The sequence below is a fragment of the Puma concolor genome, chromosome A3 (assembly GCF_028749965.1).
Source record: "Puma concolor isolate L17-30 chromosome A3, mPumCon1.1.hap2, whole genome shotgun sequence".
NCBI lineage: Eukaryota > Metazoa > Chordata > Mammalia > Carnivora > Felidae > Puma > Puma concolor.
In genome coordinates, this window is record NC_141669.1 from 62,048,031 (window position 1) to 62,071,474 (window position 23,444).

Genomic DNA, 23,444 nt, shown 5'->3' on the forward strand with positions numbered 1-23,444 from the left:
ACGAGTCACTTTCTTGTTTCTTTGCATGTCTAGTAATTTTTGTTGAAAATTACATATTGTCTTGACCCTCAAGAATAAGGATGTTTCTAGAATTTTGTGATATTAAGTATATTGTTAACTCTTTTCTGATAGATACTCTTTAAGGAAGTTTGCTTCTATTCCAAGTTTAGTAATTTTTTTTTTAATGTTTATTTATTTGAGAGACATAGGGGGAGAGGCAGAGAGAGAGAGAGGGAGAGGAGGATCTGTGCTGACAGCACAGAGCCTGATGCAGGGCTCAAACTTACAAACTGTGAGATCATGACCTGAGCCAAAGTCAGACGCTTAACCAAATGAGCCATGCAGGCGCCCCCAAGTTTAGTAAGTTTTTCAAATCAGAAATGGATATTTGCAATATTTTTCTCTTTTTAACTATTATTGTAGTCAAGTAATTGAATAGATTTTCTTGTGTTGAACTTTTGTTTTCCTGAAATAAACATTTTTTGTTTTATTTTAATAAAATTTGATTTATTAATATTTTACTAAGTTTTTTACATATATACATGCATATATGTATTTGTAAATAAGACTAGCCTATTGTTTACTTTTTAAATATTTGTTGCATCTTTTTAATGTTATTTCAGTGAAAGTTGGTTCATCACACTATACATGGAACTACAAGCCAAGACCAGAACTAAAAGCAGAGTTATAGCCTGGTAAAGCCTCGGCTTATTCTTTTAGGAAATGGACTGAAGACTGTTGAGCAAAAGTTAGTTAGATCCCAGACTAGAGAAGACCCCAGTTCTTCTTACGTAGTTTTCAAAATCATTTCCTTGATCCTGAGGTGGAGGGTGCACAGACAGGTTGAGCAATTACCTGGATTTTAACAATAGCCTCCTAACAACTGCCTCTGTTTCCATGCTTGTCCCCTATCACTTTAAAAAGTAAATCATTTCGAGTCCTTCCTTTGCTCACTCTCCTATTGTCCCCATCTCCCTCAGAGTAAAATCAAACTCCTTTAATTGCTTAAAAGGGCCTGTAGCAGCCCTGTCTTAGCACTGCACCTCAGTTCTTTGACTTCTTCACCTGTTTCTGTCTTCTTTGACTGTTCAGCCACATTGGCTGCCTTACTGCTTATTCACTGGATACACCAGGCACAACTTCTGCCTCAGGGCCTTTGCTTGCTGTTACTTCTGCATGAAAGGTTTCTTCCTCAGATATGTTCATGGCTTATTCCCTCACTGCCTTCACATCTTTTCTCAAATGTTGCCTTCACAGTGAGGCTTTCCTTGACTACCGTAGTGGAAATTGCAGATCACTTCTTCCATCCCTCGTTCCTCTCACTTTTCTCCACTGTCTTTATCACTTCGCATTGCATTTATCACATAAAATAGTGTGATTTCTTTGTTTTGTTTGTTTTATGATTCTTGGCCATCGGTTTTACAAAGGCAAGGGTTTATGCCTATTTTGTTTACTAATATATGCCTAACACACATGGGCACACAACATTACTTGTCATTGGGTGTGGCCACTCTGGACCATATTCAGCACGTCTTGCCCAAGTCCCCAGCAGCAGCAGTGCAGTTTATGTCTGTCCAAAGGTCAGATTAAAAGGAAGAAATGGAGAGTAGGAGGAAGGAGGTCCTACGTTCTTCCCTACTGCCCTCCCCTGCCTGGGGCCCTCCTGCTTTTTTTCTTTGCTGAAGAAACAGAAAGCCTTTGAAGTTGAGATAATATACAGTGGAGAAAGAGACAGAGAAAATCATGTTCCAAAATAAATGACAGTGTATTCTGTACTTTCTAACATGTTATTTAAAAAGAGCAAAAGAAAATGAAGGGGAAAACCCCAAACCTTCTCCAAATATGTGGTTCTAGTCCCTTTTTCATTTCTGTTGTTTGCTTAAGCTAAGGTGCAGTAAGTGATTTTCAGACTTTTTTTGCTTATATACCCTTCTGCTGCCCCAAAAGAAGTTTGAGAAACTATGTACTCCCTCACATGTTTTGAAATCAATGTCTAAAATGTTTCCATTATAAGTTTAATTGGTAGTAAAGAATGTCACTTTTAAAAATGCTTCCATTGGACAGTATTCACAGGTGAAATGATTTGTCTTGGATTTTCTTTAAAAACACAAAAAACTTGATGGGGGCACCTGGGTGGCTCAGTCGGTTAGCATCCAACATCTTCTCAGGTCATGACTTCATGGTTCATGGGTTTGAGCCCCATGTCAGGCTCTGTGCTGACAGCTCAGAGCCTGGAGCCTGCTTTGGATTCTGTGTCCCCCTCTCTCTCTCTCTCTCTCTGCCCCTCCTCCACTCATGCTCTGTGTCTCTCTCTCTTAAAAATAAATAAGGATTAAAAATTTTTTTAATAAAAAAAATAAAAACTTGAGGTCATTTCTTTACAAAAAAAAGGTAATGGAGATAGATAAAACTAGACTGGCAAAATGTTGATAACTTGAAGCTGGCTCAAAGGGTACATGGGAATTCATGTATTACTCTTTCTACTTTTTTCTATTTATGTGTTTGTTGTTTTATTTTCTTCCTTTCATGTTGGAGATTTTCTCTAAATGAGTAAGTGATCTTTGTTCATTCATTGTTAAGCACAGGGCATTGTAAAAGCGATTGAAAGTTAGGTCTGTATAGAGCAGGGCAGTGGTGCTTGTGGACTGGGTTTTATTGGAGGAAAACAGGTAGGAAACTGACTTTTTTATATGGAGAGACTTTTCCCTGAAACTTTTCCCTCAGAAACCATCTAGTTCATTCAACAATGAATCTTCTAATCTTCTGTCCAGAGAGGTATAGGTTTGGCTGCCTCAGTACCCAGAGCAGGGTGAGAGAGGGAACTGCAGGTCTCTATGCACACTGCAAACTCTCACTGAACACTTCTGTTTTCCTTGCAGGGCCTTACTCCAGCCGTCCTCTTGCCAGGGGCTTCTGAGTGTAAATACCTCTAGTTTGGTACCCAGAGTATAAATCTGCCCTTGCATGGTGTCAGGGAGAGGACCTTGGGTTCTGTTCATTCCTCATGCCAGCTGTTAGCTGTTTCCCCTGTTAGCCCATTTCACACTCTGTTGTCTTACACGTCCAGTCCTCAGTTTTGCTGGGTTTGGAGGGGCAAGTATCTCCTTTTGCCAACACTTAAGAATCCACTTCCTATGCTCTGCTACTTTCCATTCCTGCATTTCTTTTTTGTCTTCATGTATGGAGACTTGGGGTGATGAGTTATTTTTTTGTTTCATTGTAGATGGAGTTTGTTTTTCTGTTTCTCATTCTCCATCTTAGGTTGAGATGGTTTTCCAAAGAAGAAGCAGACAGAAAGGGCTTTATCCTACCACCTTGAAGCCATAAATCTTTATTTTATAGTAACAAATTACTTAGCATATTTATAAAGTAATACCTAAATTTTTAAAAATTATTTTTCAAGTGTATTTATTTGGAGAGATAGTGTAGGCCTGGAGCCTGAACTGTGGATTCTGTGTCCCCCTCTCTGTCCCTCTGCTACTCGTGCTTTGTCTCTCTCTCTTTCTCAAAAATAAATAAACATTAAATTTTTAAAAAAAACCTGTTTTTCTTGGTAGTAATTTTGAGGTAAAATTGTATTTATGTCTTGAAATTGAGCTATATTTGATACATTGAAGTCTCTTGAATCTGCAAGTTCACTTTATGTTAACTGATATTTCAGTGAGGATGCTACTTTTCTAAAATCACATTCTAGGGGGAAATATATTTGCATCCCCTCAGCCACACCCAGTTGCTAACAGATACTTGTTGAGATAGCTTCGCTTCACTGGTATTAACTTCAGAGTTACCTGAAATTTAGTTGCCAAGTTATCCTCCATTAGCATATGACATTAAAGGACAGGACTGAGCCATATCTGTCTTTTTTTTTTAATTAAAATTTTAAATTTGAATACAGTTGACACATAATGCCACATTAGTTTTACGTGTGCAACATAGTGATTAGAAAGTTTATACATTATGCTATGTTTACTACAAGTGGTAGCTACTATCTGTTGCCATACATCACTGTTAAATATCATTGACTACGTTCCTTATACTGTGCTTTTTATTCCCATGACTTCTTCATTCCATAACTGGAGAGCTGTATCTCCCACTCCTCTTTATCCATTTTACCAATCCCTCATTCTCCTCCCCTCTGGCAACTACCAGTTTGCCTTCTGTGTTTATAGGTCTGATTCTGCTTTTTATTTGTTTTCTCATATGGTTTTGTGGGGGTTTTTTAGACTCCACATGAGCGATATTTGTCTTTATGTCTATCCCAGAGCCTTTCATTCATTGTCATCTCCCTTCCTCCATCCTACCCCACCTTCCCACCCCCACAGAATTTCCTCTGGTGGTTATTTCCAATTAAGTCCTTCAGAGCTAGGCAAACATCAGCACCTAGAATATTGGAAAATACAAGAAGAATTCTCCTTCTTAAACCTCAGAACTTAGAAATAGGATTCTCCTGGGAACTGGGTCAGTAGAGCTGTACACCCTAATTTTGCCTCGCAGATTCTGGGGCATTCTGTCTTTGCTGACTTGTCTCTGCCTTTTCCCTCTTGCCTTGTCAAAAATAAAAAGCTCAGTCTTCTTAATGCTGTCCAAAGGTTGTATTGCCAGCAGTGTTAGGGAGGGCTGGAGTGAGAAAGTTTAATCCCCCACTTCATTTTTTTCTCCCTCAACCCTATAGGGAAAGATAATGTAGAGGATATGAGTGGCTTTTCAAACAGAGCTGACATAACTTTTATTCATCAAAAGAGACACCCAGACTCATTCTGTTAGTCATTACATCATGGATGTGAGATCAGAGACTCCGGAGAAGAAGAATAAGATTGAGGCAGGGAGGTGGTAGAGGTGAGGAGACATGGGTGAGGAGGGGTCTTTACCTCAGCCAGGTGGGGGAACCCAGCAATGGTTATAAGAATGTATTCTCCTGCCTCCTCTCTTACCTTCCTCTTTCTGCCACTACGCCAGACACCAAACCTGTCGCGAAGTGAGGAGCAGGCCCCGGTGAGGCAGATGCTCACGGCTGTAGCAAGCTGGGGAATGGGGAGGAGGAGAAGGAAAGGTTAGGCAGGCATGCTGGGAAGAGGAAAGAAGAGTTACTGTTGTTACTGACCTCGTCGTTGAACCTGATTCCCAGCTGCCTGTTTGTGTGAAGGTAGAATACATAAATGTGTGTGTGTGTGTGTGTGTGTGTGTGTGTGTGTGTGTGTGTGTGTGTTAGGAGAAGAGAGAATGGGGGGAATACCTCTAGCTTTCCACACAACTCTTGTCATTTTCCTGTTGGTACATTTTCTTTGTTATTATGAGTCATAAATGAGTCCAGGAGATGCGTAGAATTCAAAAGATTTTTAGAGTTTTAAAAAGGGCATTAGTGGTAATTTAGAAACCCTAGTATCACTGCTGGTCGCCAAGTCCTGCCTGTCTCTCTCCATTACCTCTTAAAGCTGCTTACTCCTCTCCATTCCCACACTATATTTCCCATGTAGGATAATGAGGCCTTCTGGTATAAGAACTATCTTATTTTCTTAAGCTACCATGTAAGAAAAATAATAGTGTGCAGATGATGGCTGTTGTGACTTAATTAAAGAAGATCAAATATTGTTCTTTGCGCTGCCGTGGGACTTTGTATATAAGTAAATGTGGCACTTCTTCTGTTATGGTTTCATGCTTTGGAGTCATGCCCTAGCATGGCACTTAAAACCTGCTCATCTTTCGAGTTTCATCTCTAGTTGTTGAATCCCTACTCACGTTTATGTGCACATTATATATAACCTGAGCACCAGTTTTACTGAATTGTAGCTCCCCAACATACCATTTTTAACACCTCTCTTTCTCTCTGTCCTTCCCACCTGCCACCTCTACTTAAATCGGTGTCAATTTGGCTCTACTGTTACCCACTCTCACTGGTGCTAGATGAACCCCCAGCTCAGAACCCTAAGCTCAAAAGCCATTCCGAGGCATAGACTTTCCATGGTGTGTGTGTGTGTGTGGGGGGGTGGTTACCACAATATACAAGCACTTTAGCAAGCATGTTCTTCTGCTTCATTTAGCACTTGCCTAGAATTCTGTAATACAGTTAAAGCAGAGTCTGGGATTAAGTTGTGTGGTTCCTGAATTTTCAGGAGATAACATACTGCCTTTGGTACCAAATTTGATTAAACTTGATAACTTTAATGCCATTTGGTTCTGTTGGGGAGGAAGAATTAAATTGCTTACTCTAGAGAATGATTTTTTTCCCACTGACTAAGGAATAGAACATTTATTAAAATTATCTTGGTGACCTGAAAGAGAGAAATGTACTTTTCTTCCTCAGCAGAAGCAGGTCCAGGACATTATTAGCACGTAGTAAAAATTGAATAATTGAGCAACACTGACTTCTTTGGGATTCAGTCTTCCAGCCCCTGCTGTGTGATTAGTTCTGTCCAACCTGCTGGCATGCTTGAGCAGGAAGCCTGCAGAGGATTAGGAAGGAAAAACCCTTTAGCAAATCTCAGGTACTGGAGACAGTTGATTTAATTTTATATGTTACACATGGTAATCTGGTCTCCCTTGGCAACCTCCAGTTCTGCCCTACTTTATAATCAGAGGATGGCAGGACATGTTGCAGATTTGATGGGCATCACCTGAAAGTGACTGTAGAAAACAGGATTTGCTTTAAAAGCAGAGATGAAAAGTTCACTAAAAAAAGACAAAAGAGGGGTGCCTGGATGACTCAGTTGGTTGAACATCCAATTCTTGATTTTGGCTCAGGTCATGATCCCAGGGTCATGGGATTGAACCCTGCATCAGGCTCCATGATGAGTGTTGGAGCCTTCTTAGGATTCTGTCTCTCTCTCTCTGTCTCTCTCTCCTTCTCTCCCCCACTCATGCTCTCTCTCTCTCAAAAATTTTTTTTTTTTTTTTTTTTTTTTTTTTTTTTAAATTTTTTTTTTAACGTTTATTTATTTTTGAGACAGAGAGAGACAAAGCATGAACGGGGGAGGGTCAGAGAGAGGGAGACACAGAATCTGAAACAGGCTCCAGGCTCTGAGCTGTCAGCACAGAGCCCGACGCGGGGCTCGAACTCACGGACCGCGAGATCATGACCTGGGCCGAAGTCGGCTGCTTAACCGACTGAGCCACCCAGGCGCCCCTCAAAAATTTTTTTTTAAAAAAGGACAGAAGAGTCTGAGTCCCCTTAAAGAAGGGACAGATAGTTCTCTATAGCTTAGATACCCATGAGGATTTTATTGATGAGAGAAGTTCCAGAACTACCTATGGCAGAGCAGTTTGGGAATCAAGTCATGGAAATCTTATAAGGGATAATAATTTTCTTATTTGTGAATTGCAGTTAAGGTTTTAATTCAAAAATGACAATAATAGTTACTATTTGTTAAGTACATGCCAAGAATCTTACTTGGTTCTTTACATACACAACTTCATTAAATTCCCACAGTGTCCCTTGAAGGGGAGTATTAATACCCCTTTATGGATGAAAAAACAAGTATTTATTGACCTCTTAAAATATGAAGGCTAAAGGAAGGTGGGGCAATATTGACTGCAAGTTTCAGCTTTGGGAGACCATTATTCACTTTTTTCTATGATCATAAAGTCCTTTAAGTCTTAATAGCCTCTGTTACAAAACAGTGTACTAACTAATGCCCATTAATGATGACTTTTGCCATCCAGAAAAGTTTCAGTTCATTCATTTTAGTCTAATTGTTTCATTTGGCACATTAGGAAACTGAGTGCCAGCAATTTAGTAATGCCTAAAGCCAGGTCTCCGGACTCCTAGTAATTTGTGTGTTATGCCATATGCCCACATTCTTTGAAAGAGGGCTTGAGTAAATGAAGGAAAGAAGGATGGGGACTTGTAGTGCTATCAAAGGTGTTAGATTAAGCTAGCAAAGTAAACTACTGAATCAGAAGGTACTGATGAGATGTTTAGGCATTGGGAACAGCTCTAGTTCTAGTTGGCTCATGTCTGAACAAAGTAATTCACCTAAGATTTCTGAAAGAGTAGAAATCTTTAAAAGTATCTAGTGTCCCTCTGGTCTTTTGAAGTTTAAAAGGACAGGATTCTACATATGAACCACAATGTGTGTGTAGAGGTGGGCGGGTCTACTATTCTAATAGCAATAATGAATGGCCACTCCTGTGACATGTGGATGCAGAGACTACATATGGTATTTTATTGACTTATACACGCGTGCTTCTGTCATGTTCACAAAAATGCTATATGCTGAGGTAGGACATGTCATTTGCTTTCTATAAGGTGACAGCTATGGGATGTCAATGGCAGACTGAGAAATCTTAGTGCCACACACTTACTGTGTCAAGCATTTTGCATGAATTTAATCCTTATAACAACCATGATTGTGAATGTTATTGTCTCCATTTTAGCAACTTTTTCAGTTTTTATTAACTCTTCCCAGAACATTTTCTCTAACATTTTATTATGAGCATTTTTTAAGGTTTTATTTTTAAGTAATCTCTACACCCAACATAGGGCTCGAACTTACAACCCCAAGATCAAAAGTTGCACACTCCACCAACTGAGCCAGCCAGGCACCCCTATTATGAGAATTTTTAAATGTTCGGTAAAGTTGAAAGAATTGTACAGCGAACACCCATATACCTACCTGGATTCTATCATTATTACTCTTTCTATATTTCCTTTATTGTATATCTAGTCATCCATTTATCCATCCACCCATCTTAGTTTTCGTTTTATTCCAAAGTGACTTACGGATGTTGGTACACTTACATATGGATATCATTAATTAGATAGAATTAAAAATGTGTAGCCCTCTTTAAAAAAAAAAAAAACAAACTGAGGCCTTTAATTCTGTTTGGGGGACATAGTTTTTTCTCCATTACTTTGGGCCTTCCTCTGTGAAGAAGTAAGATATTTTAAGAAAAAAAGTAAACTCCTTATGTTACAAACTTGTATCTCATTAATGAGATAGAAATCTGTAGGGAGGAGGGAGATACCCCTGTTGAATTCCTAGGCCACAGTAACCCAGCATTGCAAAGTGGCATCTTACCTCATTTCTGACTTTAAATGAGATTGAGGTCATTGCCACATTTCTGAACACTTACTACTCCCCTAAAAAGAGTTTGATTAGCAAATTAGTTAAGCACTTTAGTAATGATATTGGAACTTCATTTCAATGAACATTTTTCCCCCTTTTCTCTTCTTCTGGGTGTGACTAAATTGCCTACAGCATGCTGCATGGTTGCTGGTAAAACAGGAAATGGGGTAAGTAATTTAGGTAGGGAATTTTTTCTACCATTTAAATATAAGCTACCTGATTCTTTTTTTTTTTTTTTAATGTTTATTTATTTTAAGCTACCTGATTCTTAAAGTACTTTTACTACTACTGCCTCCTTTTTTAGAGTGAGTTCACTAGCTCCTAGAGAAATTAACAGAAAGAAAACAAATTTATGGTATGACTTAGGTGTCAACCTTATTTAATTAGTTTATTTGCATGGCATCTTACTAGTGTCTATTAAAGTGGATTCATTTTTTTGTAGATTTAACAAGAATGTAAATACATATTTTACATTTATATAAGGCACTTATATAATGTAGTTTGGCAAGCTGTTATAAAAGAATAAATTTTATACTGGTCTTAGAAACTAAATTATAAAACTATGCTCTAAAAGACACAAAGTAAAATCCTAACTAAAGCAGAAAAACAGTTGAGTTTATACACAGATAAAACATATAAAACATAGGTCCACAGTCCTTTATTTGAAACCCTTGGGGACCAAATATGTTTTGGAACTTAGAATTTTTTTAGGTTTTAGAAATGCAGTATGGTGTTAGATACCATATATAACATATCCCTCCCCTCATGGTCTGAGGTGGTACTCTGTAATCAAACACATTTATATTTCTGCAGTGAAACATGAACATTCACACTAAGTTTGATACACAAAGTCTCTAAAAAGCTTCACACGTTCAAGTCAGTGTTTGCTTACCGAGTTAAGAAAAAAATCTTTAACTTTCCAGACCCTCTTGGATTTTGAAACTAAAAATTTTATACCAATATAAAAAGGGCCATGTGACTACTAGAGGTTCCTGTGTACTCTGGAGAGAAAAGCACAGAGAGAAGTATAGATTTCTGTATTAGAATCTTATACTTGGTTAAGTGATTTATAAAAAAAGTAATTGATTTGGCTTGTTTGTTGATTTATTTCCTCTTTCATATCTGCTTTTCTGGGAGGGAAATAGCAATATCTGTCAAAGGTTTTGGGGTTTAGTTAGGTTGTGTTAGATTAGTCTCAAATGCTTGTGTTTCTGGAATGATAAAATTTGATCCTGTGTTTGAGAAATTTTTTGGCACAGAGAATGCTATTTTCTAAATGTTTCCAGTTTCCATCCACATTGCTTGTGAGCTGCTGTTGTTATCCTTTATTGAAGAATTTTAAACTAAGCTTAGCTCTTCAAAAGATCCTGTTCAATATAGAGATACTGGAACAGAAAAAATATAAACTACTAATCTTTTCCCTCAGTGTCCATAGTTGATTCTACATTCAAAATATTGTAGAGGAATTGCCATTAAAGAATTGATTCAAGGAATTAAGAAAAATTAATTGTGCTTGGATATTTTGGTTCATCTTTCCTCTGGAATGGCTGTCATGTTGTATTGATAGAAAAAGTGATTGCAGTTGACATGCTTATCAGTAGTTATCTGACACAGGAGAGAGGGAAACGTGATACTAATTACTAAATTGGGACTGAATTTAATTCAATGAGTACTAATTCCTCTAAAGGACCATCAAGCATATGCTAAGGACTTCTATGAAAACATTTACCCTACATTATGTTAGAAAAGTTATGAGGTGCCTGGGTGGCTTAGTCGGTTAAGCATCTGACTCTTCATTCTGGCTCAGGTCACGATGTCACGGTTTGTGAGTTCAAGCCCCATGTCGGGCTCTCTGCTGACAGCATGGAGCCTGCTTGGGATTCTGTCTGTCTCTGCCCCTCCCCAACTTTCTCCCTCTTTCACTCTCTTAAAAGAATAAACTTAAAAAAAAAAGTTATTAGCCACATTCATGTGGCAGAAAGTGAAATCTGGCATTTTAAGTGTTAACTGTTTGCCTTATATATTAAGGTTTCCAAGCTGTCTATTAACCCTTTCTACCAGCTCTTTAATCTGGAAGGAAAAAATAATGGATTTTTTTTTCAACTGGACTAAGATATCTAAATATATTTAAAAGACTATGAAGGGTTTAAAATGCCACTTTTCTTAAATACATGAGTAATGTTTTAACTCATATTTAGGATTGGTTTTTGCTGTAACCCCTTGTACTCTCTTGGGTCTAAGCAATGTTTAAATGGTTTTCTATTTTTGTATTTTTTTGTTTCAACTTTTTATCCTTTAAAATGTGTTCTCATACATTAATTATTTACTTTTCAGCTGTGATGCTATATTGTGCCAATATCATTAAACTGTTGATACAACATCAAATAGTCTTTTAAAATACTTAAAAAGTTTCTAATATTCAGAGAATTGGGAACAGTTTATGAAGCTCAAACACTTAGTGTTTCAATAAGTTCTTAAATGTAGAGAAATAATATGATTATTTGTCAGATATAGAGTTTATCAGGGTATTTCATTGTTAAACCACAATTCCAAAGCATATGAAAGCATTCTGTGTAATCAGTTATACTTTCAACTGGATATCGAATTGGTACATCAACTATTTCTTAACTTTATTTCTAGAGGAAAGTCATCTTTACATATTTTTTTAGATCAATTACATTTAGCCATTAGCTAAATTATTTTTTGTTTTCTACCTGCAGTTAGTAGTGTCTTTTGGTCTTCAAGAATCAAATTACAATGAATATTTGATATAAGTAGTCATTTTCTATCAGTGAAAGTTGTACATTAGAAGAAATGATTCACAAGTTGGCCCTAATATCTCTTTTGTTAAAAGAAGCCCCGTATATAGCTGTAAGACTGATTTGTAGTTTTAATAATTTGAATGAAGTGGACTTGTTAATGTATTAGTGATATAATATTATACTCAGCATAACAAAGCAGTTTTAATAATATCATAGCATGCATGTTTTTCTTTTCTTTTCACTTCAGTTCCTTTCTTTTTTTTCTTCCTCCCTCCCTTCCTCTTTCTCTCCCTCTTTCTTCCTTTCTCTCTTTCTTTCTCTCTTTTTATTTTTTAAGTAGGTTGCATGCCCAGTGTGGGGTTTGAACTCATGACCCAGAGATGAAGAGTCTCATGCTCTACTGACTGAGCCAGCCAGGCACCCCCTTCAGTTCCTTTCTATAACAATTTTAGTTATAAAATTGTTCAAACTCAAACTAAAAGCTAGAAATCATAATTGGGACTTCCCCAAATCTATTTATTGGCTCATGAGTAGATTTGGGGGGAATGTCAGATTTTTATTCAGACATTTTTCTGATATTAAATTGACAAGCATTTCAGCACATCGATATTTTAGAATTTAATGTTTCTTCTTCAGCAGTAAAATACAGCTTGTACACTGATTTCCCAAAAGTAAGCCCCATTATCAGGAGAGTAGATGCAAACATTTTTAGTCTGGATGAGTTATCCTAATACACAGTTTTGTTGTTTCTGAGCAATACATAATCCCTTCTATTACATCTTTCTGTCTTCTGATGTATAAATCCAGGAATCTGGCAATGATAGGTCAGAAGAGGTCATTAGTATTCTTTTGTCTTTGAAGTTTAAAAACTATCTTATATACCATTTTATTTATTTATTTATTTATTTATTTATTTATTTATTTATTTCATACCATTTAAAATGTTGTTTTTTGATTCTACTAGATGATAAGGTCCATGAGCTGAGGGATTTTTGTCTACTTGTTCTCTACTTTCTAGCTAATGTGTAAAATAGCGCCCGGCACATAGTAGGCACTCAATAAATATTTTTAAATAATTGCATAAATTTTTGCCTTTAGTTGAAAAAGTGAAATTTTTCATGTCAGTGAATTAATTTTTATGTTATTCAGAAAGCAGAATCTGTCGCTGGGAAGAAACGATATAGTACAGCTAAAAGAAGCCTACAAATGGATAACTCACCCCCTGTTTTCAGAGGAACTGGGTGTTCCCATTGATGGAAAGGTATTTGATCATCAGCACTGTTAATTTTGTTCGCTGGTTTTACATCATCATATGGCAGAGTTTTGATTAGTCAAAATAATCTTCTCTTTAAATAATGGAAGATTTTTAAACTTTTAACATATTAATTTCTAACAGTCTTAAATTGAGGAAGTTTTTATTTTTTTAAGACTTCTTTGTGATCTAAGACATTTATGTGTATAACAAGTATAGTGTACCCTAATTGCCTTTAAAAGATTAGAAATTAATCTATGCCTTTAATATATTTATAGTTTAATTGGAGAGACACATATTAATACAGAGCAATACATAAGTAACTATGAGTAACTTATGTAACTTAAATAGTCAACTCTGGTTATCTGTGGCTAATCTTATTTTCAGATATAATCAATCAACTACAGTGAGCATGGATCCAATCTATCCCACCTTGTTGGTATCTCAAGTCCCTCCTTTTCAATTTTAGGTAGACACCGCCTTTGAAACCAGAACACTTAGCTGTCTGCCCTATTCCAGAACAGACCTCACCTCAGTCTCCAGAATGGATTGAATTTAGGGGAGAGTTCGACAGGTTTCCAGATGTGGAAACAGGACATATTACCAGCTTCTCTTAAATTAGATTTTAATAGTATGGCCTCATAGCTTTATCATTTTGCTTGAAGGAAATTCCCTGAATATCAGATACACCTTTATTCCAGTAAAATCACCAAACCATCCTTCAAAGCTAAATAGTTAAACAATTTTTTTCACCATTCAGAAAAATTCTTAGCTCTGTTTCTCTCTGTTAGTATGAATAAACTCTGTCCTTTAAACTGAATACTGATAGAATAGAGAATAAAACCACTTCACACATATACGGAGAGGAAATGAGGTAATGAAAGTACTTTGGAAATTAGAGAAGTTATTGATGCAAAATATTTTTACCTCAAACTTTAGTTTTGAAGCATAAGTAATTTTACATGTTGAACCAGTGAGAACAGAAAATAGAAAACAAAAAGATGCCAGTGTTCTAATAGATTCAGAATGAGTGAAGTTTTCTTGAGTAAAAGGAATGTCTTGTGATTTTAATTTTACTTTGTAGATTAGACAGAGAAAAAAACCTAGCTATTCATTATTGTGATTCTAGAGTAGCTAATATGCTTGCTGATGATTCAATGCAATCAATAAATATAGAAATAATAAAGAAGAATAAATTGTTACATGGTGTGGCATTTATTGTTTTTCTCTATGTTGAATTTTTGTTCTCTGTGGAGATTAATGTATATAGAGTATGAAATTGTGCTTATTTTGTATGCAAGGATGTTCATTATAGCATTTTTTAATAACAGAAAAGCTTACAACTTAAATGTCCAACAGTCCCTAGAGTTGAAAAGATGTCCCTGGCATATTAATTAAAGTAATTTTCCAAAACTATGTTTAATATCCCATGAAGTATATACATTTATGTTTATATTATAAAAATAGCTAAAAGGAAACACGCCAAACGGTTACTACATTCTACCTCAGTGGTGTGGGATTAAAAAATCCATTCTGTGTTTGATTATTTTATAATTTGTATGTATCATTTTTGTGATAAAAAGCTAAGATCTCTCTTTTAAAATTCAAATCCATTAAGAAGTTTGAGCACTTAAAAATAAAGCCTTAACACAAAAATAATAAAAAAATAAAGCCTTGTACAGAGATTTTAAGTATGTGAATAAAATGCTTTTGCCTTGCTAATAATCCTAATCATAATACTGGCAGGAACAATTCTTTCAGTTGTCTCTTTCCAGTTCCCTGAACTCTCTTTCATGTTCACATTGAATTTATATACATGCACAAAAATCATGCAAATTTATTTCAAAATTTGTTAAATTTTTTTTTGGTAGAATCACTAGTAATTGAGCTTTGAAGTGAAAAAAAAAACAAAAAAACAAACAAAAAACCCAACAAATTTATATCCTTTTCAGTGGCCCTGTGAACAAGCTGATTTGAGAACAGTAGTATTCCAGTTTTCCTTCTCATTCGTTTTCTGAAGCCAATCTTTGAGAGTTAATTTCTATTTCCATTCATAAGTGGTTAGATGTTGGTTTCCTTTTGCTCATTTTTAAACTGTCTTTATAATTTTTAGAGCTTGTTTGAAGTGAGTGTGATCTTTGCTCACCCAGAAACAGTTGAGGATTGCCACTTCCTGTAAGTTGCTACGTAAACAATGTCAATTGTGTAACATTGTTAATGCTTTTGGATTTTCATGAAACAGTCCTCTTTGTAACTTGTCATGTTTTAGCAGATTAAACCAATACAGCTGGTATAGAAATTCATTTTGTCTGTTCCTAATATCCTGAATTTAGCAGCAATATTATATAAAATATATTTGAGTTATATTCACCCCAAAATAAACTCATTAACTTTTCTTTATTAACTTGGATTTTACTTAGACGTGCAATATGCCCAGATTGCTTCAAGCCAGCCAAAAACAAGCAGGTAAAGATTCCTCCTTTTTATTCTTTATTGAGTTTTATTTGAGCTGAATATTCAAATTAACAAAATGATATGTGTTAGAAATGTTGTCAATGTATCTTTTAATCATTCTTTAAATATTTCCATTTGCTACAGTTATTTTTTTCAACTCTGAACACTTTTGCCTCTAGCTAGGAAGTCATAACGCAAACAATCTCATATTTGTGTCACTGTCTAGGTTGTCTCCCTGGTGTTGTTAAATTTAGAACCAGTGTTTCAATGATGTTACTGTTATCCGTTTGGGGAAATTCAACTTTGAGGTTTTATTCCCAAAATTGCATCATTGGGGAAAATCCATGTTAATTATTAGCATTCCAAACTTTTGTCTAATACTCATTTTCTAGAAATTGGTATTTAAGAAATATAATCCGAAATAAATTATTTTACTTAGGACAATCTGACTTAATATGCCTATTTCAGGCTACATTTGCAAAAGGGCATTTTATACAAACTCCCCTTTATTTGATGTGAGCTGGTTTTCATGTTAATGAGCAAAATAGTTAGCATGCATTTCAGTTTCTGCTATGCCAGGGTAGAATGGCAAGGCAACGATATTGGCAAGCTTTCATGCCACAGATACTTACCTGGTTTTATGTGAAGATTCAGGCATTACTTTTACTGACATCCATTTTACCCTTATGGTCGTTAAAAAGAATATAAACTTGGGGCATCTGGGTGGCGCAGTCTATTAAGTGTCTGACTCTTGATTTTGGCTCAGGTCATGGTCCCAGGGCCATGGGATCAAGTCCCACATTGGGCTCTGCACTGAGCGTGGAGCCTGCTTAAGATTCTCTCTCCTGGGGCACCTGGGTGGCTCAGTCGGTTAAGTGTCTGACTCTTGATTTCAGCTCCGGTCATGATCTCAAGGTTTGTGGGTTTGAACTCCACGTAGGACTCTGCACTGATTGTGCGAAGCCTTCTTGGGATTCTCTCTCTCTCTCTACCTCTGCCCCTACCCTGCTAACATGCGTGCACGCACATGCTCTAAAAAATGTGTGTGTGTGTGTGTGTGTGTGTGTGTGTGTGTGTGTATGTGGTAGATATGCTAGAACAAATTAGTGTATATATACATGGTGTATATATACATGTATATATGTATATATACATATATGTGTGTTTGTGTGTGTGTGTGTGTGTGTGTGTGTGTGTGTGTGTGTATTCATTGCCAAAGATACATCTGTTAGTCTTTACTCTTGCTTTGACTGGTTGCTGAGCCTTTTGGAACCAGGGGGTGGTAGGGAGAGGGGGTGTTGAGGGATGGGAGACAGAGTTGGCACCATTTGTCAAATTCCCTGTGCAGCAAGTCTAAATGTGAGAAAGTCTAAAGCACTGCTTCCCACCTTTCTCACATCATGATACACCTAGAACATTACCATGTTTTTTCAGCACCCTGAAGTTAACAAGTTGCTCTAATCTGGAAGCAATTGGTCTAGGGGTTCTTTGGCCCTTGTGAATTAGAGGGCTCAACATCTTGGCACAACTGTAGCTCATTGCTTTGCCATACTAGTTGGAAAGCTCTGCCCAAATGACCTGTAGCCATGTTTATATTGAAGATCTCATTGTATTGTTTGTTATCTTTGAGGAAATATACAGGTACCAGCACCAAATTGTAGAACAAGCATCACAGATACCACATCATTTGGCCAGTGGTATAATGTATGTAGTTTTCCTGCCTTATTGCTGAGAGCAAATTAAATAACCTTTTGAGATTCTTTCAGGCTTAAGTTTTCATATCTTAACAAATAGGAACTGAATTTTCAGTTTTAACCCTATAATTTGGGGTTCTCCAAAATATGGTTTAGAAAGTCATTGATTTGATGATAAACTGTTGAGAGACCTACATTGTGCCTCTTTTTAGTCAAGTGTAATTTCACAAAACAGAAGAAGTAATTGTAATTTATCATAGTAAGCCATGTACATATACACTAATTTGTTCTAGCATGTCTACCATATGGTTTGACTTTTCTTATTTAAAAAAAACCCAAAGTGGGACATTTGTTATAGATGCCCTTCTGTTACAGTGAATTTGTTTACTTTCTCTGTGGTTGGCGAGTGGTGTTGAGCTGCTAGATGCCAGGGCGGGTTTGTTGGCTCTATTTACTCTTAGCCTGGCAACCAACTGCTGAACTGTTCTGCTAGATCTACATGGTGTTATGGACACAGACTAGATTGAAAAGAAAGGCTGTGGGGAGAACTGCTGGAATAAATGCTTATGTTTTACCTTCTTGAAGCTATTAAGTATTTCTCTCCTTTAAAATGATGTAATTTCCCCAACTATGTTCTGTGTTTCACCTTTGATGTTTTCTTGTCTGAGTGATAAAATGTCTTTTCTTTTCATTTTACCTTATATAGTCAGTGTTCACTAGAATGGCAGTTATGAAAGCGTTGAATAAGATAAAAGAAGAGGATTTCCGCAAGTGAGTAGAAGTATAGAAACATGGCGGCATCATGGAATTTTAGAATAAAGGGAATGTTAGAGATAATCTAACATCCAGTCTCTAAAACAAGACTGGATGTATTTCAGGGATGAGGATTGTGTCTTAGTCATTATTATATTCCCAAATCCCTGGCTCAGTACCTGGCATGTACTAGTGTTCAGTAAATGTTTATTGGACTGGTATTTGAATTGGTGAGTCAAATCCAACTTCTTTATCTTTAGAAGAGCATGTTGAGGGAGTTGACTTGCCTAAGATTTCAACTGGGTAATAGAATAGGCTTAGAGCCAGGGTTCCTGTCTCTCCAGCCCAGAGTTGGTCCCATTACATCCCCCGTTTTGAGTATTGTCCATCTGAAGACGAGGGAGAAAAAGGCCCTTCACTTGTTAAAATATGCTGAAATACAATAAACCTCATACTTTAATTCTCATTGTATTCATTTTGTTCAATATAATATCATGGTTACCTTTCCAGAATATCCTTGAATAAATTTCAAACAATAAAGTTGTGAGGAAGGTTTTATATATTTTATTGACTGAAAGTGAGTCTCAGGAAATGGAAATACTTACACTAAATTTTAGAAAGTAAAGTCAGCCTCTCTTTGCAAGCAATAGGTCCTGAACTTCTAAGTCATTTTTTTTTGTTAAGACATCTTAGGAAACTGTATGAAATTTTCAAGCCAAGCATTTGGAGTCCATCCACATTGAGTCATTTACAGGTAGACTCCAGTCCATGGCTTTGGAAGTTCCCAGACGGTAGACAGAAAATAAAGCCATACATTGCTCTTTTCTGTCCTCAGATTGAAGTTTTTTAGTTAAAAGGGCAGAGTCTGCCACATTCCACTTTTTCTGGCCCTGTGTGTGATCTAATTCCCAAGGTCATAGTTGGAATGAGAAAGAGAAAGAGAGAAAACTGGTGGAGACCCTCCCCACAGGTGGGACTTACCAGCTTTACCCAAATGATTAACGATTTTTTAAGCTGGCACCAACTGTTCATAGGGAGCAAGATGGCGAAAGACCCTGGAGAGGCTTCCACTTCATAAATATGGGTTTTTCTCTCAGATCTCAAGGCTGTTAGAAATTATCATCTGGGAACATGCAGCCTCCTGAGTGAAAGGTAGTAGCAGAGCCCTGATTTACTTTGTGTCACTCTCGTGTATTAAAGTGTACTTGAGGTGTAAAAGATCTTTATGATTTCAAAACTTAAAGTTAGGGAGTGGCTTAGTCCGTGAGAGACTCGGGTTCCGTGTGTCTCAGACAATGCTGATTCATCCTAGTTATGTGGTTCAATATCTTTTCTGGAAAATAGTAGCTGTAAAATTTATTTTGTTTTGCAGGCAGTTTCCTTGTCCTCCAAACTCACCAAAGGCTGTATGCACTGTTCTTGAAATTGAGTGTGCTCATGGTGCTGTTTTTGTGGCTGGTAAAATATTTAGTCTAGAATATACTTACGCTGTCAACTTACTATCCTTTCTGAAAACTCAAGTCACCTCTCCTCTGTTTCCTTTTAATTTTTGTTATCAGGTTCTGATTAATTAACTCTTTTGAGAACTAGGACTGATAGTCAAGCTTATTTTAGCTTCTGTAGGTATTCTCAAGGTCCACTCAGATTGGTTATTTGAAATACCATGCCAAAGGGAAATGACACTTCTTAAGTTTTAATAGTTTCCATCAGAGGTGGCCAATACCCATAGAAATATGGGTAGATGCAGAGACCCGAAACTGATAGGGAGAAACATAGCTACAGAAAGCATAAAAGCAAACTTGAAAAAAATAATTTTATTATCTGCAGAATGACTGAAGATTTGAGTTTCTGCTTAAAAATAAAAAAATGTTGCATTGACCTTCCCAAGAGGTAATCTAGCAGATAGTTTTTGTTTTGAAAGCTACATCTATTTCATAGTAATGGCTGAAATGAAATTGTTTCGTGGTCTTAACTATAATACTCTGCCCTGTGGTAATGAAAGCTACCTGCCATAGTGCAGCTTTCTTCATAAAGCAGTGAGTCATTTTCTGTTTGGTTTTTTTTTTTTAATTAAAAAACTTCAAAATTTCCCGTATTTGAACTCTTTGGAATATATTATCACCAATGAGTATTGCATTAAAGTATTATTAATCAGGCATAAAAGCAGTAGTTGCTGGGTTTTTTGGTAATGACCCTTGGTGTGTTCCATAGTATAACTTGTTCAGCCAGCCAATCGGATTAATAAATATATTGAACATTTTATTTTTTTTTATTGAGCATTTCTTTAGAGCTCATTTGATGATTCATATCATGTCTTTAACCATCTCTTCTATTGTTACCTTAAATCTTTTAATTTAATTATTTATATGTCTGTATGCTGGCTCCCCAAGTTAGATTGTAAGTTAGTTGAAGGGTAAGCCTTGCTTTGTATCGTGGCACCTAGGATATTGGCACTCAATATATAGTTGTTTTATCTTATTATGTTAATTATATCATTCCATCCAGGCTACCTTATGTTTCTTTGGCAGGGAGATATAATAAATATTCCAGGAATCTACCGCAAACTCCTTGGATAATTGATGGAGAAAGGAAGCTGGAATCTTCAGTGGAAGAATTAATTTCAGATCATCTTTTGGCAGTATTCAAAGCAGAGAGTAAGTGTTATAATATTCATATTTTAAATACATTGTCATTCATGAATAGGTTTCTTTGAGGTGGTGGGAAAGATTTCTAAATTTTGTAAATCACCAGATCTAGACTCCTTGCCTGGCAGCTTCCCATGAACAAGGGTCACCATGTCCTGAGCACCTCTGGCTTGGGCTGGATTTGAGCCGAGGATTTCTTTCGTCTCTCAAGATGACTATTCTTTCCTGGGCAAATTCAAAACCACTGAAACTATTTTAAGTGAATGCACTTAAGTTCTGACCTTGGGACACCTCAGACTTGGCCTCTTTTGGGGGAATATGAGGAAATTAAAACACAACTTCCACATCCAGTTCTTGTTCAAGAATAATCGCTGGCAAATGTCTAGCTTCCACCTTAACTGCTAAAATGTCCTGGGATAAAGTTCAAGCCTAGAGAAAGCAGGTCAACAGCTACCAGTTCATGAAGACTTCATGATAGTTGTGTTGTATTTTAATTTTCCAGGTATTAATGAGCCCAGGTTTGTGGGATGAGTCAGATCCTGCCAGGCTTAGGTTTTCTCTGTCTCTGTAGGTCTGCCAGGTCGCAGACCACATAGAGCCTGTGATTTCACCTAGGATTAGGCTAGAGGGAAGGGGCTAAGATTTCAATTGCAGGAAGTCATGTTGTACAACAGGAAAAACTGTAGGCCATAAGCAATGATTGATTTACTTTAAAGTGGGTCTCCTAGCATAATTAGAACACTTTTTTTGAGGAAGCAACTAGATATCTACTCTTCTCTCTGAAAAACCTTGAGACAAGACTGCTTTAGGAATGGCAAGCAGATGATTGAGATGAGATATGGCTATTCCTTCCACCTCTCTGGCTTGTCAAGAAGGAAGACAAGCACTTTAAAACACATCCCTCTTATAATTTGTTGCTTATCAGGTAGGTGGACTCTCTTTTTAAGGGTCTTTAAGAATTGTTTACTGAATAAAGAAGAAATTAACCTAGCAACGTAACGTTTTCCAAAATCTCAGCAGTAAAGACTCTGGGATAAGTGGCACCTGGGTGGCTCAGTCAGTTAAGTATCCGACTCTTGATCTTGGCTCAGGTCATGATCTCACAGTTTGTGAGTTCAAGCCCCATGTAGGGCTCTGCAGTGACAGTGTGGAGCCTGCTTGGGATTCTCTCTCTCCCTCTCCTTCTGCCCCTCCTCCGCTTGTGTATGCATGTATTCTGTCTGTCTGTCTGTCTGTCTCTCTCTCTCTCTCTCTCAAAATAAATAAATAAACTTAAAAAAAAAAAGGACTCTGGGATATTGCCATGAGCTTTTACTTGCTTAATATCTACATACTGGGTATCTTGTAAGATTTACCCAAATTATAAAGAAGTGAAAATTAAGCTTTAGTACAAAAAGTTTCTTTCAAACTCTTTTTGGAGCCACCTGACTCTCTTTGTATAAGATGATTCAAGAAACTTTCAGTTTTGATTATTTGGGTCTCAAGGAAGGCCCCATTACCAAGAGGGCCGTTAGGAGGCTCTGAAACAGATGTATGTTTCCCCCTTGCAATCTTTCATGAAGTTAGCTTGGTTTCATTTTCCATTTGAGGGGGGGAAATTGTCCCCAAACTGAAAATGAAGCAAACTGTGTGTTTAGCATCTGTAATTGTGTCCTGAGGAAATTTATTGAGAGCTGCTTGAGAAAAAGCAGACCTCTGGGCCTTGGTGCTAACTGGCTCCTTGTCAGGGGATAAAACCTGTTGTTAGAAATGCCTGATTGATAGCATCAATTTGCTAAACCTGTGTATCTCAGATATATTACTCATTATTTCTGCAGATAACATGTGACAACTCTGGGAAGATGGTTCTGACTGATGTACCTCTATGTTTTACAACTCTTTGAAAATAAGTGGTATTATATGAGGCAGTCTAGCTACTCGTATAAAGGTCCCTTCCCCTAAATGGGAGATTTCTCAGTCACTTCAAACTGGCACATCATATTATCGATTTGCTAATCCCCTGGTTAATGAGTAGTAAGCTTGGACACACTCTCAAAGTCACTGTGTCTAAGAAACTTTCCCCTAATACATTTGCTATTTCACTTATTGAATAAATATCTGTCATGTTATTTCCCTACTGAAAACTTGTCAATGACTACATGCAGGATAAAATCCAAACTATTGAACTTGATCTTCTGAGGCCTTCATCATCTGGCCTCTGCCCATTTTTCAGTTCCATCATCTGTGTGTTCTGCGTATGAGGGCCACTACCCACTACATACTAGCTGAACTGCTGATAGTTCCTGATCATTCTTGCACTTGGTTTTGTTTTTGTTTTTACAATTTCTGTTCCTTTGAGCAAAAGGAACTCACAGGATTATGGGGATAAGACAGGGCATAATGTGAATTTAGAAAACTCAACCAGGGCACCTGTCTGACCCAATCAGTGAAGCATATAACTCTTGATCTCAGGTCTGAGTTTTGAGCCCCACATTGATTGGGTGTAGAGATTACTTAACAATAAAATCTTTAAAAAAACAGAAAAGAAGGGACGCCTGGGTGGCTCAGTCGGTTGAGCGTCTGACTCTTGGTTTCGGCTCAGGTTATGATCTCACAGTTTGTGGGTTCGAGCCCCACATCAGGCTCTGTGCTGGCAGTGCAGAGCCTTCTTGGGATTCTCTCTCTCTCCTTCTCTCTCTGCCCATCCCTCACTTGTGCTGTCTCTGTCACTCTCAAAATAAATCAACTTAAAAATATTTTTTTAAAAAGGGGTGCCTGGGTCACTCAGTCAGTTAAGCATCCGACTTTAGCTCTCAGAGATCAGGTCATGATCTCACAGTTTG

General features: G+C 37.0%; 1 protein-coding gene across 3 annotated transcripts in view; it reads left to right on the top strand.

Annotated features, from left to right (window-relative positions):
• PUS10 (pseudouridine synthase 10) overlaps positions 1 to 23,444 on the top strand; it is a 71,596-nt gene that overhangs the window by 28,940 nt on the left and 19,212 nt on the right. For all 3 annotated transcript variants that reach the window (XR_015249201.1, XM_086701038.1, XM_025932315.2), the window contains exons 5-11: positions 9,195 to 9,229; positions 12,974 to 13,085; positions 15,190 to 15,251; positions 15,497 to 15,542; positions 17,931 to 17,995; positions 19,350 to 19,435; positions 20,506 to 20,631. Coding sequence is in view for 2 of the 3 variants with exons in the window: in XM_086701038.1 (XP_086557164.1) it covers positions 9,195 to 9,229; positions 12,974 to 13,085; positions 15,190 to 15,251; positions 15,497 to 15,542; positions 17,931 to 17,995; positions 19,350 to 19,435; positions 20,506 to 20,631 (532 nt within the window). In the remaining variant the exon portion in view is untranslated. The remainder of the gene's footprint in view (positions 1 to 9,194; positions 9,230 to 12,973; positions 13,086 to 15,189; positions 15,252 to 15,496; positions 15,543 to 17,930; positions 17,996 to 19,349; positions 19,436 to 20,505; positions 20,632 to 23,444) is intronic.